The sequence below is a fragment of the Xyrauchen texanus genome, chromosome 21, assembly GCF_025860055.1.
Source record: "Xyrauchen texanus isolate HMW12.3.18 chromosome 21, RBS_HiC_50CHRs, whole genome shotgun sequence".
In the NCBI taxonomy this organism is placed as follows: Eukaryota; Metazoa; Chordata; class Actinopteri; order Cypriniformes; family Catostomidae; genus Xyrauchen; species Xyrauchen texanus.
Window position 1 is genome coordinate 28,704,356 of NC_068296.1, and position 14,859 is coordinate 28,719,214.

Here is a 14,859-nt window from a genome sequence, read left to right on the forward strand (position 1 = left end):
CATTTAGGGTGATATTCTTTGTCTAACATGTGTTCAGATTCAAAGTAATTTACATTTCTCTGTATTGAAGATTTTGCCATAAATGAAAGTTAACTGTGAAGTGACACTAATTTTAGTTGATTAAACATATGTTTTTGTGTTGATTTGGCAAATGCGCTTGTTAATTCAACTTAAATATCCTTGGTGATTCAATTAGAATGGACTAAAACAAGCTCAGATAAATTGATTGAACTTAAAAATTCCAGTTGAATAAGAGAAATCCAGAAAATCATCCATAGTGGATGTAATGTTTTAGCATTTATGTTTATTGTATTTACAATTTTGATCCAAATTCTCATGGCCAATAACTAGGAAAATATTTCAGTTAAAGAAAATAAGATTGTTGGAGCAATGGCACATGCTCCTGACATGTTGAGCTGAGGTGCTCATGTGGGTGATGCAGGTTCGGGTTTGGTCTTGTCCTGATATTTTCCAGTCACTGTCTACTATATCTTTCTAAAAACAGCTGGAACATTTTTAGACCAGCTACTTTATTTTTGTTGCCCTTTAAACATCACTGGACCTCGTAACTGTATATATTAATTGTTATAGCAGAAAGCTTGTAATCCCTCTTCATCACCTCATAAGCTCAGCACCCCCTGAACACAGTGCCCTTCCATATTTTGGTGCCTGGGGCATTTCAGTTTTCTTTTGTGAACACAGCAGACTTGACTGTCAGGGGCTACTGAGCTGGGTGCTGTGTGGGTGGGCTCGACAAAGCTGTCAGAAACCATGTTCACTTCTCTTTCCTTAAAGTCAACCATAGCCTGTGTCTTTTAAAGATTGTAGGCACTAGGCTGCTTGCAGGATTGTTATTTCAGTGATTTTATAGATTAACAAGGTACTTGTAGCTAAAACTTTTCAGCTGTGATTGCAGCAGTTTGGAAATGTGATGTTTTTCTACAAAACCAAATAATGTCCTAAAGGTGTGAATGTGTGGATGTCCAGTTCTAGACAGATGGCTGGCTGCATGTGCTTTACCAAGCATAAACAAAACCTTCCCCAGGGACTCTAAAGAACGGTCCTTTCATTCTCTCTCTCTCTCTCTCTCTCTCTCTCTCTCTCTCTCTCTCTCTCTCTCTCTCTTGCTCGCAGGTTACCGGCCTGAGTACGCAACCACAAGGTAAAATCCTTCTCTACCATATTCAAGGTTTTGTCTTGTCATGAAATATTGCATTATGGCTAGCTGTTTCTCAAAGATTGCAAGACTGTGGCATAAAATTTGACAATGCAAATTTACAGTACTTTTTCTGTAATTTATCTGGCTCTAGATCCTTTTTTTTTTTTTTAAACACTTGACTACAATTAACTGATGCATTGAAGCCCAGTACTTATGAGAAAGGAGACCTGAAAGTTAAAAAGATAAGAGAGATGTATGAGAGATAGAAACCGTAGAACAGATGCTTATGACTCTTCACCACCATAATTCATCATATGACTCTGTTCCCCAGGGCTCCTCTCCACAATGCATTGCTCCAATAGCTCCCTTTAGATCTGACTTCACTCAGAGACATAGGAAGCCTACTGGGCACAATTTGTAAGCAAATGAAAAGGCACTTCCCTACTGAGGAAGGGACATTTTTGCTGTATTTAGATTATTTTTGACTGAAGAGTGGTGCTAAAACATTAGGTTTTGGAATGAATTGAACTGTCATTTACGTGAGACAAAGAAATAATGGAACTTGGAGGATAGTGTTTTTAATGCTAAGCTGTTGCAAGCATGTTTTGACAACTAGCAGAGCTAGTTGTTTGTAACATTGAATCTGTTTTATCAGAAATCAAGGGCTGAATTTTTATATCAAAATTTGCCAAAGATTTAGTTACTCTTTTTTGAATACCAGCAACCAACACACCCATTCCTAACCAAAAGATTTCGTGCCTTGATATCTCTCACAACCCATCGCCTGCTGTTTCCAGCAGACGTGGCATTTCCATGGCCTTTGATGTGCGGTGGAAGTGAAGTTTATGAACAGGACATTGGCATGTGCAGATCACTGAGCTAAGCACGATAGGAGATTACTACTTACCCCAAATAACCTGAAATCACATGTGCAGCACGCTATCCTGTCCTTCCAAAGTTGCAAACACGTATAATGTATGGGATATTTACACGTCAGTAGTGCTTGCTAAGGCAAGCATCACTATTACCAATGCTTGTTCTTGTGATTAGGTAATTTTAAAATACCCTTAACCTAAATATTAGACTTTGGTGCATAACTTGTCCTGCACCCCTTGTGCTACCAATATCAAATCATGATCTTGCTTGTTGAAGACGATGTGGTATAACATTTCTAAGCAATCGGACATACATTTTTTTACCTGGCTGATGATAAAATGGCACAAAAAGACCCAAGCCATATCTAGGGACCATAATATCATATTGGCAGTGGTCTCTTTTGACCTATCACCTAGAAAACACATGGCAATGCCCTGGAAACCACCCAGAACACCCTAGCTCTTTGGCAAGTTTTGAAAGCACACTTTTTATTCAGAAAATGAAAGACTGGTTTGGTCTGTCCATTTAAGCAAGCTGTCGGCTTCACTTGCAATGCTTTTGAATTTATTATATAGTAGTAAAAACAGCTTTTAAAAATTCACAAAGCACATTCTTACTTTTATAGGGAATATGTCTTTGAAGGTTCTCTGTTAAGTTTGGTCATCGAAGAATTACTCGTAGTAGGCTTTTTACAGGGAGTGACAGAGCATCGGATTTTCAAGATTAAACATGTTAACCTCTCTTTATAGGCCACCCAGTCTTCCTCCTAAACCGTTTGGCACTCACAGGTCCAGGCCACGCTCTGTATTTAACGTTAAGCTGTTTAATGGCAATTTGGAGTCATTTGTTAAGGTACTTAGAGCAGTGGGTGCTGTACTACTACCTGTTCTGAACACCGCCTCTTGAAGCCTTTATGATCCACAGCTACTTGCTTCTACTTGACTGATCATTATGGCTGGGGAACATTTTTAAACAGAGCAGAAACATGGGGGAGTGTGTGTTGATGGAGATAATGTGCGCTTCAGGCATCAACATTCACACAGTTGCTTCTGGGCAGCTTGAAAGCTTCTTAAAGAAATTCTACCCCAAAAATGAAAGTCCTGTTTCATTTAATCACTCTAGTCTTTTCAATATCATATGCTGTTATTTTTATTGTCACACAAAAGTAGAATATTTTTCAAGAATTGTTGGTTACAATTATGTACAAAAATGTTCTATTCATTAACATTAGTAAATGCATTAGGTATTATTAACTGACAATGAACAATACTTTTTTGTAGCTTTTATTAATCGTGGTTGATGTAAATTTATGAAAATGCTATTGATCATTGATTGTTCATGATCATAATACATTAACTAATGTTAACGTACACAACTTTTAAAGGGGCCATGACATAAAAGAATCAAATTTTCCTTGATCTTTTTACATAGAAGAGTATAAAAACATACTGCAAGTTTCAGAACTCAAACCTTTCTCCTCACTGCAAAAAGAGCATTTGTTGTAACCAAGCTGTCAAAACAACTCATTCTTTTCTTCCTCCACATTGTGATGTCAAACTGTAGTAGACATTTGCATCTGACCACCTCCACAACAACACATCAACGCTTAATCTGCCTTTAATCATTTCTAGGGCTCCAGATTGTGACAAAATTTGTTGCAAATGCAACCAAAAATAATTGATTGTGACAACGATTTAAAATCTAGTTGCCATTGTTGACAGTCGGGTTATTTGCATATGTTGGTTGGTTGTTCATATGCAGTTTCATTAGATTTCATCTTGGGAATACATCTTTAGAGCGTGTACAACCAGTGTGTCTCGAGGTCCTTTTCACTCTTTTTGTTTTTGTTATTTTTGTTATTAGTTGTGCTATTACACAAGGTGCAAACATTCATTAATGCTCAAGAAGGCAACACACTATACTATATGCATACTCTGCTTAATGTAAATATCTGCTTATGTAGATTCTGAAGGGTAGTACTAAACAAAAAAATGTATCTCTTATATTTGTATAAATTATGAAAGGGGTGTAAACAGTGATGAGACAAAAGGGGAATGCAAACTTGCGTATCTTCTCAACTATACAACGATCAGCCACAACATTAAAACCACCTGATTAATATTGTGCCAGTGCCAAACAGTGAACAGTGCCAACCCGCATCTCAGAATAGCATTCTAAGATATTCTCACCACAATTGTTATCGTGCGGTTATCTGAGTTACCATAGACTTTGTCAGTTCAAACCAGTCTGGCCATTCTCTGTTGACCTCTCTCATCAACAAGGTGTTTCCATCTGCAGAACTGCTGCTCACTGGGTGTTTTTTGTTTTTGGCACCATTCTGAGGAAATTTTATAGACTGTTGTGCGGGAAAATCCCAGGAGATCTGCAGTTACCGAAATACTCAAACCAGCCCATCTGGCACTAACAGTCATGCCATCGTCCAAATTATTAAGATCACATTTTTCCTCATTCTAATGGTTGATTTGAACATTAACTGAAGCTCCTGACACGTTTCTGTAGGATTTTATATACTGCACTGCTGCCACATGATTGGCTGATTAGATAAGTGCATGGATAATTGTTGGTGCCTGATGGGCTGTTTTGAGTATTTCTGTAACTGCTGATCTCCTGGGATTTTCACACACAACAGTCTCTAGAATTTACATAGAATGATGCCGGCACACACCACAACAGCCTTGTTGATGAGAGAGGTCAACAGAGAATGGCCAGAATGGTTTGAACTGACAAAGTCTATGGTAACTCAGATAACCACTCTATACAATTGTGGTGAGAAGAGTAGCTATTCTGAGAGGCTATTCTGTTGGCACCGACATTTAAAAAAATAAATAATATTAGAAGTCAACCTAAAGGAACATATTAAAATAATTAAAAAGGCATGTCATGACCCCTTTAATTAAAAATATGTACTGGTATATGTTGAAATTAACATTAACCAAGTGCTGTAAAAGTATTGTTCTCTGCGAGTTCTTTTTAACTATTGTTTTAAATGGTTAACAAATACAACCTCATTGTAAAGTTTTACCGAATTGTTATGCAGCCTTTGTCATACATGTGCAGTTCATCGTGACCAGGGGCTGACAAGTTTCAAAAATAAAAATAAAAAAAACACCATAAAACTGTTATAAAAATAATCCATATGAATTGTGCACTATATTCCAAGTTTTTTCAAGAAGGTGACTTACCATTTCAAATTCTGGACTCAAACATGCAAGCATTGGTGGAGGGCAAGATTATCAGTGAATAATGATTCAGTGACTTTATTCAGGTTTTTTCGTTATGCAAAGCTATTGTATGCCTTCAGAAAAGTTGGAATACACGATGAGCCAAAACATTATGACCACTCCCAGTTGACGCAAATAACGTTGATCATCTAACAAGGCCACATGTCAAGGTCTGGGTGGATTAGACAGTAAGCGAACAATCCGTTCTCATAGTCAGTGTTGAATGCAGGAGAGATAGGCAGGAGTAAAGACCTGAGCAACTTTGACAAGGGCCAAATTTTTATGGCCAGATGACTGGATCAGAGCATTTCTGAAATGGCAAGGCTTGTGGGGTGCTCCTGGTCAGCAGTGGTGAGTACCTACCGACAGAGGTCTAGTGAGGGACAAACCACAAACCGGCGACAGGGTGCCCAAAGCCCAAAGAACACCACCTGTGGCACAACACACAGTGCATCGCACCCTGCTGCGTATGGTCTGCGTAGCCACACACCAGTTAGAGTGCCCAGGATGACCCCTGTCCACCATCGAAAGCGCCTAAAATGGGCACGCGAGCATCTGAACTGGACCTTGGAACAGTGGAGGAAGGTTGTCTGGTCCGGTTAATATCGTTTTCTTTTACATCACGTGGATGCCCATGTATGCGTGTGCTGTTATGCACTGTGGGAAGACGATGGAGGGAGAGTGATGCTCTGGGCAATGTTCTGCTGGGAAACCCTAGGTCTGGCCATTCATGTGGATGTCAATTTGACACATGCCACCTACCTAAACATCGTTGCAGACCAGGTACACCCCTTCATGGCAATGGTATTCCCTGATGTCAGTGGCCTCTTTCAGCATGATAATGTGCCCTGACACTCTGCACACATTGTTCGGGAATGGTTTGGGGAACATGATGAATGGTTCAAGGTTTTGCTCTGGCCTCTAAATCCCAGATCTCAATTCGTTTGAGCATCTGTGGGATGTGCTGGACCAACAAGTCTGATCCACGGCGGCTCCACCTCGCAACTTACAGGACTTGAAGGGTCTGCTGCTAATGTCTTGATGTCAGATACCACGACACCTTAAGGGGTCTTGTATTGTCCATGCCTCTGCAAGTCAGTGCTGTTTTGGCAGCACGTAGATGACCAACATCATTTTAGGCAGGTGGTCATAATGTTTTGTCTCATCAGTGCATAGTACACAAATTATTTAGACTTTTAGTGCTTTTTTGGGGTGTTGTTGGCCCTCTTTAGCTTGAGTGCAGTGGTCACTATGAAGTGTCGTTGCAAGTCAATTTAAAGCTGCTTAAAAATTGTTAAAAAACATTCTCCGATTGTTTTCCACACCAAAAATATGGGTTCGGAACGGTTTTGAGATGACATGAGGGATTTTTGGTGTACTATTGCTTTAAACATGCATACTCAAATTTTAGATGCAGAGACTTAAAATGCACAGTGTATGTGTGAGAAATGTATGGGATGAAAGGATACAATGCTGTCAGCACAAACACCCACCCTCTCTTTCTCTCTGTGAGGCTGGAGCTAATGGTGTCATTGGAAGACTAATAATGATGTTGTAGGCTGTTTTTGGTGGCTTTAGTGCTGGGACCAAATAACCTGGGGATCGCCTCTTTCTTTCTTCTGTGTTTTCCCCCGCTCTATTGCTCTCTTGCTGTACTCTCTCTCTTTCTGCTGTCCCATTCTCATAGCCGCGGACGACGGAACTCTCACACAAGGCATCAGGTACAGAAACAGTCGGCTTGTTCTGAATGGCTTGCTGCACATTTGTCTAAGCTTCCTGCAGACCGACTTCCAATCACCTTTGCTTATTAAGGAGTTCTAAACCATGTAAATTGGTGTCCCAAAGTCTGAGTCCACATTGAAAATCAGTTTTTTATTTTTTATTTTATTTAAACCAATAAACAGCATAAGGGTGGCATACTAAATTCTTAAGAAATGAATGCCACTCGTTGTTATGCTGATAAAATACATAGTTGGTAATGAAAAGTTTGTATTAGAAAAATGCTAAAAATAAGCATTTTCATTAGTCAAATCTCAGACTTTAAGACCCACAGGATGTACCCATGTAAGTGTCATAGATGAGAGCATGTCCTTCTTGTACATCCCAGACCAAGATACCCACCATAGAAATAGTTTTATTCTGAATATGTCATTTAAATGTAAGGCAATCCACATGCAATTACTCATATAGTACCTTTCATACACTGGTAATTCAGAGTAAAAAAATACTTTAAAATGTTTTTATTAAAATATGGTTTATAAAATATGTATAGAATATTATTTAAATACTTTAAATAGTATTTACTATAAATATAGCTATAAATGATTAAAATAAGTGAGAAATTAAGAAACTGCTAATTACATATGGATACAAATTATTTATAAGGAAAGAAAATACAAATATAAGGACATAAATGGAACACAAATAATGCCTTGCCATAAAGTAAAACTGAATTGCAGCACAGTGCCTTATTTTGTTATGTATTCTGCTACAAATTTGTACACAAATCCTTTTTGATTCAAGCATAGACCAGAGTTGTAGTAGCCAGTGATATTTTTTAAGAATTTGAGACATATCAATATTTAAACACTTTCAGGGCAGAACATTTTGTATGCACCATATTGCATGGAGCATAGCTGGGAAATATAGCCCCTGCGAGATCTGCCTCTGTTCCTGGCACTGGCACAGAGCTATGGCTTGGCACATTCCCTCAGTTAGAAGCAGATAACAGCATTTTTAAAGGCATGTAAGATAGAGTGCTGCCAAACACAAAACAAACAGCTCTAACTGCTAACAACAGGCAGCTTGAACGTAGGATTCACATAGCTGGATTATCAAAAGCATGTCTGCCATGTTCAGAATCTGTGTTCAGCAGCAGCCAGCATTTATTTTTCCACACTTGGCATTAGGTCCATTCATGTTCAAGAACCATGTTGACACATAGATTTAAGTTGTCATTTAATTTCCTGTCTCTATAAGAACTTTGACTGGAGCATGATTGGGTAGAAGATCATTTGATTTTATTTGCATTCACTTTTAAATAGCAAGGTTTAAAACTAAAAACCAATGGGCTTTGTAAGGGTTTGCCAAGAAGAATTACTCTCCCATCTCTGACACTGGTACATGCAGGGTTCCCATTCTCATGGAAAACCTGAAAATATCGGGGAATTTTCACATTTAGATATTCAGACCTGGAAAAGTCATGGAAGTTGATAAAAAAAAAATATTTAAAATATGAATATTTCTTAAGTGAATTTTTTGAGTTGTCATCATTTCTAAAATATTTCTTTGTAAAATCTCCATAAAATGATTTAGAAAATCCTTATCCATTGATCACAAAGTACTGGAAAAGTCATGGAAATGAATTTGGCAAAAGGAGTGGGAACTCTGCGCATGCTATATTTGTGTGGTATATTTTCAATAATTGTATAAATGTTTATCAGATATTAATAGTTTAGAGCATAGATTGTTTGTACTAATGTTATGTCCACATTCTTTGTTTTTTAAGGACTCTGGACAAGCAATACCAAGAATTGTTGAGAGTTGTATTCGATTTATTAATCTATATGGTAAGTTACATCACCAATAATACCTAAACTTTGTAGAATAGTCCACCATTGTCATTATAGCACCAGAATAAGCCAAAGAGGAAGCTAATATTTATATATTTGGCATAAAACTCTTCTCAACTTCTCCAAGTTAAAAGCTACCTTTTTATTACATTGGAGTCAGGGCCGGTCCTGTTTTTTGTGCCCTGCCGAATCCGCCCCATTCCAGCCTAAGCCATGCAGAGACTTGCTTTAGCTCTATTTTCAGTTCAGTGTGCCTCCCAGCCAATGCCAGAGGTCATTCAGTCCAAAGAGTTCTTTATCATATTCGGCTCCTGTGTAAACTGTGCGAAGATGATTGTAGATTTTGCGTGTCTATTATAAGCACTGAATGATCTCTCTGTGTGGTCGTCTTACTGGAACTGTAGAGAAGTTTTAAATTAATCTGTTCTGACCCGTAGCCAGGCTTTCCATTAAAAGCTAATCCAGCCTGACGGATGTTTTTGTAGAAGTTGATTGCAGACTCTTTTCTTCATTCAATATCTTTAATTAGAAAAAGGGAAAAATTCTAAAGCTCAGCTTTTGAGTTGGGGAATTGAAAGTAGTTGCTATGGATCATCCTTTATTTCCAGCAGCTTTAAATGGACGGACATATGAGTGAGACTCTGCATATATTATTTAAAACTTATCAAAGTCAAGTCATTTGAATTGGTGAATTGTGATGACAAACTAATTTTCAATTTCTCTTTAGGTCTTCAACATCAAGGGATTTTCAGAGTTTCTGGATCTCAAGTTGAAGTCAACGATATCAAGAACTCGTTTGAGAGAGGTGGGTGTGTAATGCCACATGTCCACTTGATATTACAATGCGTTTCAGATGATCCTGGTCACTTAAATGCATCTCCTTTGACCACTTGTGTTCGGATTTGGAGGGGAGGGTCTCTGTTTCATGATGACATACATCAATCACTATATCAGTGCATATTTATACTGCATGATAATAAAGCGAAACAAAGTCAGAAAAGTCAAAGAAAGCGTGAAATAAATTGTTATATATGTATATTTTTGTATATTGATTGTTTTTAAGACAAAATTGTTAAATTATTGTAAACAATGTTTAAATTGAAACACTGTTATTTTTGAATATATCCATTGCTGCTGATATGGCATCAAATTATAAATAAATAAATAGTGGATTACCTGGATTAAAGGAGCTTCAAGTGTTCGTGCTTGTAATACAGTTGAAGTCAGTTTTTCACAATTCCTGACATTTAACTGTAGAGCACATTCCCTGTCTTAGGTCAGTTAGGTCACTACATTTTAAGAGTAGGAAATGTCAGAATAATGTTAGAGGATGATATATTTCAGCTTTTATTACTTTCATCATATTCCCAGTGGGTCAGAAGTTTATGTACACTTTTTATTTGTTTGTTTTGGGTAGCCTTCCACAAGCTTCTCACAATAAGTTGCTTGAATTTTGGCCCATTCCTCCAGACAGAACTGGTGTAACGGAGTCAGGTTTGTAGGCCTCCTTGCTCGCATACGCTTTTTCAGTTCTGCCCACACATTTTTTGAGTTCAGGGCTTTGTGATGACCACTCCAGTACCTGGACTTTGTTGTCCTTAAGCCATTTTGCCACAACTTTTGAGGTATGCTTGGGGTCATTGTCCATTTGGAAGACCCATTTGTGACTGAACTTTAACCTCCTGGCTGATGTCTTGAGATGTTGCTTCAATATAGCCACATCATTTTCCTTCCTCATGATGCCATATATTTTGTGAAGTGCACCAGTCCCTCCTGCAGCTAATCACTCAAACATCATGATGCTTCATGGTTGGGATGGTGTTCTTCGGCTTGCAAGCCTCACCATTTTTCCTCCAAACATAATGATTGTCATTATGGCCATTTTGTTTCATCAGACCAGAAGACATTTCTCCAAAACGATTTTTGTCTTCATGTGCACTTGCAAACTGAGTTTGAAGGTAGGCCTTAAAATACATCCACAGGTATACCTCCAATTCAGTACACCTCCTATCAGAAGCTAATCGGCTGATTTTCTAAAGACTTGACATCATTTTCTGGAATTGTCCAAGCTGCTTAATGGAAAAGTTAACTATGTGTATGTAAACTTCTGACCCACTAGAATTGATACAGTCAATTAAAAGTGAACCAATCTGTCTGTAAACAATTCTTAGATAAATGACTTGTGTCATGCACAAAGCAGATATCCTAAACGACTTGCTAGAACTATAGTTTGCTAATATGAAATCTGTGGAATGGTTAAAAAATGTGTTTTAATGACTTCAACCTAAGTGAATGTAAACTTCTGACTTCAACTGTATGTGTTGATAATAGACACACTAAAGAAGATCCATGAAGCTGTCATTGTGTATGTATCCGCTTTTTAAAATGTTCTTATCATACGGTTATTTCCTTTTAAAGCGGTTTATTGACAGGTGAGGGGTGGTGCTTCACTGCTGCCCAGACACATATAAGTCACACCTACCAATAGCAGTAAGATGTATAGCAGCCAAAAGTTTGCCCAGGCAAGCAGTTTATGAACCACCAAAACGAATGCAAAAAAACCTTTTTTGCCAGATTGTTATGAAGTTATAGTGCCTAAACAATTTGCATGCAGAGTATGATTTGTAAAAGCGTAAATTAAGTTACAAGCATGATAGAAAAATGTACATGCACCGAGTAAGATTTATGAAAGCATAAATCAAATTGCAAGCGTAAAAATACATTGCATGCACACAATGTTTTGTAAAGGTGTAAATCAAGATGCAAGTGTAAGAAAAAAATATTAGCAATACTAATTCATGACACTGTTTTTGCAAAAACATCGCAAACCTGCAATCAGCAACATGCAAGCGAAGAAAGGGTGTCATGAACAGCAAAATAGATGGACTGTGTAGAATCAGTCTGTATGTGTAATATAAACTTCTGCAAACGTGTAAATGATTTGTGTTTGTGGCATAAATATTTTCCAGAAATAATAATCCGATATACACTGTTCCGTCTTCCCTCGTGTGTATATATATATATATATATATATATATATATATATATAGTATATATATATATATATATATATATATATATATATATATATATATATATATATATATATATATATATATATATATCTCAATAAATGCTGTCAGCTCAACTTAACATTCGCAATAAAAGAACGTGTATGTATTAATAGTTCAGTTTAATATTGAAGAGAGGAGAGATTTTTGGCCATGTTTAGGTGCAAAAACAATGCCGTAAGTGTGGAAAAAAAGAAAGTCAGAAGAATGCACACCAAATTGACTTTGTTTTAATATGAAATTACAGATTCATAACACGTGAGTTACACTTATGCAAAGCATTGAAGTATTGCTAATATTTGTTTCTTACGCTTGCAACTTGATTTACACCTTTAAAACAATTTCTGTGTGCATGCAATTTATTTTTACGCTTTCAATTTGATTTACGCTTTCACAAATCTTTAGGCACATTTAGGCACAGTTTTACCTTATAGATTTTGTCCGAAATTATTTCACATCCGTTCCTTTTTTGACTTTATACAAAGTATATTGGAACCATTTGTAAATTGAACTCCCAAAAAACTTTTGGAAACAGTAATCTTTGTTTGGTGCCACTAGTGGCACAAAAAGTATACATTTACATATTTACATTACTTCAGAGTTACTGTAATCATTAAAGTTTTTTTTTATTCAGGGTTATTCATTCCATTAGATTATAAACGTTTGATATTGCCATGTTGATAAAATGGTTGGCTCCTTTATGATAAATTGCCTGTGTCTACTAAATGAATAAATATTAATGTGAACAATCCAACCGAGCAGTGACATTTAAAGATATATGAAATGTCCCTTAGGTAATGATCCCCTGACAGACGAAGAGAATAACCATGATATAAACTCTGTGGCTGGGGTTTTGAAACTCTACTTTCGTGGTCTGGAGAATTCTCTGTTTCCAAAGGAGAGATTCAATGATCTTATCTCCTGTGTCAGTAAGTGGCTTTTTCTTTTCTTTTTCTTTTTTTTTCCTAAAGAATGAATAATATGAATGTATGTTCTAGGGATGTGCAAAACTACCAATTTTCATAATCAAATAGTCGATCGGTTGTTTGAACGACTAGTAGAATTGTCAGTGTTACCGCGGAGACCTAGTGCATGTGGAGGCTTCACGCTATTCTACGTGGCATCCATGCACAGCTCTCCACGTGACCCACCGAGAGCGAGAACCACATTATGGTGACCACGAGGAGGTTAACCCATGTGTCTCTACCCTCACTAGCAACCGAGCCAATTTGTTGCTTAGGAAGCCTGACTGGAGTCACTCAGCACGCCCTGGATTCGAATTTGCGACTCCAGGTGTGGTTGTCAGGATCTTTACTTGCTGAGCTACCCAAGCCCCCCGAATAGTCAGTGTTAAGGATATTAATTTATAATTAGGCTAGGCTATGTTCGCTTGACACAGATTAGATGCCTTTTAGAGGGATATACGGATGCTAAGTGCAGCACTTCAGCATGGTATCTAACAGATATTCAACAAATAAATAGGCTTAATAACTATAACGTCTTATAGCACAAAACCGTCAAAGTTAGAAATAAGAAAGGCTCCAATAATAGAGCTGCACAAAACTGCTTATGTGCATCCTGAATGCAGTATGATACACTTAAAACCGGAGTGCTTTAGGGTGATCCAATGAACATTCAAAAGCACAGAACTGCAAGATAATATTGCATGTACACATCTAGTTCGTGACATCAAGCAGTTTAAAGCTTTTTTACATCAACTATTTATTTAAGCTCTGTCAGACAGAATCTGCAAAATACTTCAATCTCTCCATGTGACCTTACAAATACAGGAAAATTACTGACAGCAGAGGATTTAATGTCTGAAAGTGATCTTCTTGAAATGTTTTGTTGATGTGGTGCTTTGCTGTAACAACAGTGCAGAAAAAGACAAATTTTTTGAAGACTGATTCACCGTGCTGACTGTTATTCACTGTTAAGCACAGTAAGCTATTATCATGCAAAAAAGTTGTGTCTCCCATTAAAACCACCACCACTAAAATATTAATGTTCATAGTCTACCCCACTTATCGACTAGTGAGTTGATAGATGACTAGTGGATGTTTACCACCCTGGCACATCCCTAGTATGTTTGTGCCTGTAAGTGTACCGGGCCATGAATACATGTGTGTGTGCAATGACTGAATGCCTATTGACGTGCAGCTGTAAATCTGTCATTGATTGTCAATGTGAATTAACAGTGCTTTTAATTGTGATCGTTTGCTCTCAGATAAATAGAGCTGTCTACTGCCTTCAATGGTGGCACAGTGACTTTCTTCTCTGTAGGACAAGACATCCACCGCCTTAGGCTAAAGCCAACAGCCTTACACTCTGTTACAGCAACCACAATATGACATATTAGCAATTCGATCGGTCCTTTAACAGGCATGAATGCAACTTTGTGGGAGTTTGAAAGAGTTCAGAAAGCATGCATTATCACAATCTCAGTTTGACACCATAAAGCTTAATCTTTTTAGCTGGATTTGAGGGGTGTCATTTGACATCCACAGCAGGGATCAAGCAAAAAGAGAGTTTGTGTAGTGTTGCACCACTTTTTACTTGAGTTTTACTATAGTCAAGGAGAAAGACAGAGACAGATATAACTAATAAATCTGTTCAAATTGTCTGCTAAATGTCACACGCTGGCATAAAAACATAACTTATTAAAAATATAGGGCTGAAACAATTAGGCAACATTAGTGAAAACGTCGACAATAACACATTTTCGTTGTCAAATAGTCGTTTGATGTCATCTAACATAACATGATATCATATGAAACTAATGATGGTGTGTGAGAGCAGCACTGCAGCTCGCACCTGACTGAGGAGAGGAAGAAAACACAGCTCACAGTTCAGATGCACACTAAACTTTCCAAACAGCTTCAGATGATGTAGATTGCAAAGTATGAGGGAATTATAAAAAAGGGAGTAAATTCAGAAAC

At 37.5% G+C, this 14,859-nt stretch overlaps 1 protein-coding gene across 3 annotated transcripts in view; it reads left to right on the forward strand.

Annotated features, from left to right (window-relative positions):
* The window catches only part of srgap1a (SLIT-ROBO Rho GTPase activating protein 1a), a 153,584-nt gene that overhangs the window by 95,935 nt on the left and 42,790 nt on the right, over window positions 1–14,859 (forward strand). For 2 of the 3 annotated variants that reach the window (XM_052152262.1, XM_052152265.1), the window contains exons 11-15: window positions 1,135–1,162; window positions 2,785–2,887; window positions 8,786–8,846; window positions 9,577–9,654; window positions 12,715–12,849. In XM_052152262.1, the coding sequence (XP_052008222.1) occupies window positions 1,135–1,162; window positions 2,785–2,887; window positions 8,786–8,846; window positions 9,577–9,654; window positions 12,715–12,849 (405 nt within the window). Of the gene's footprint in view, window positions 1–1,134; window positions 1,163–2,784; window positions 2,888–6,964; window positions 6,999–8,785; window positions 8,847–9,576; window positions 9,655–12,714; window positions 12,850–14,859 lie in introns of all 3 variants that reach the window. The other variant, XM_052152266.1, reaches the window with a different exon arrangement.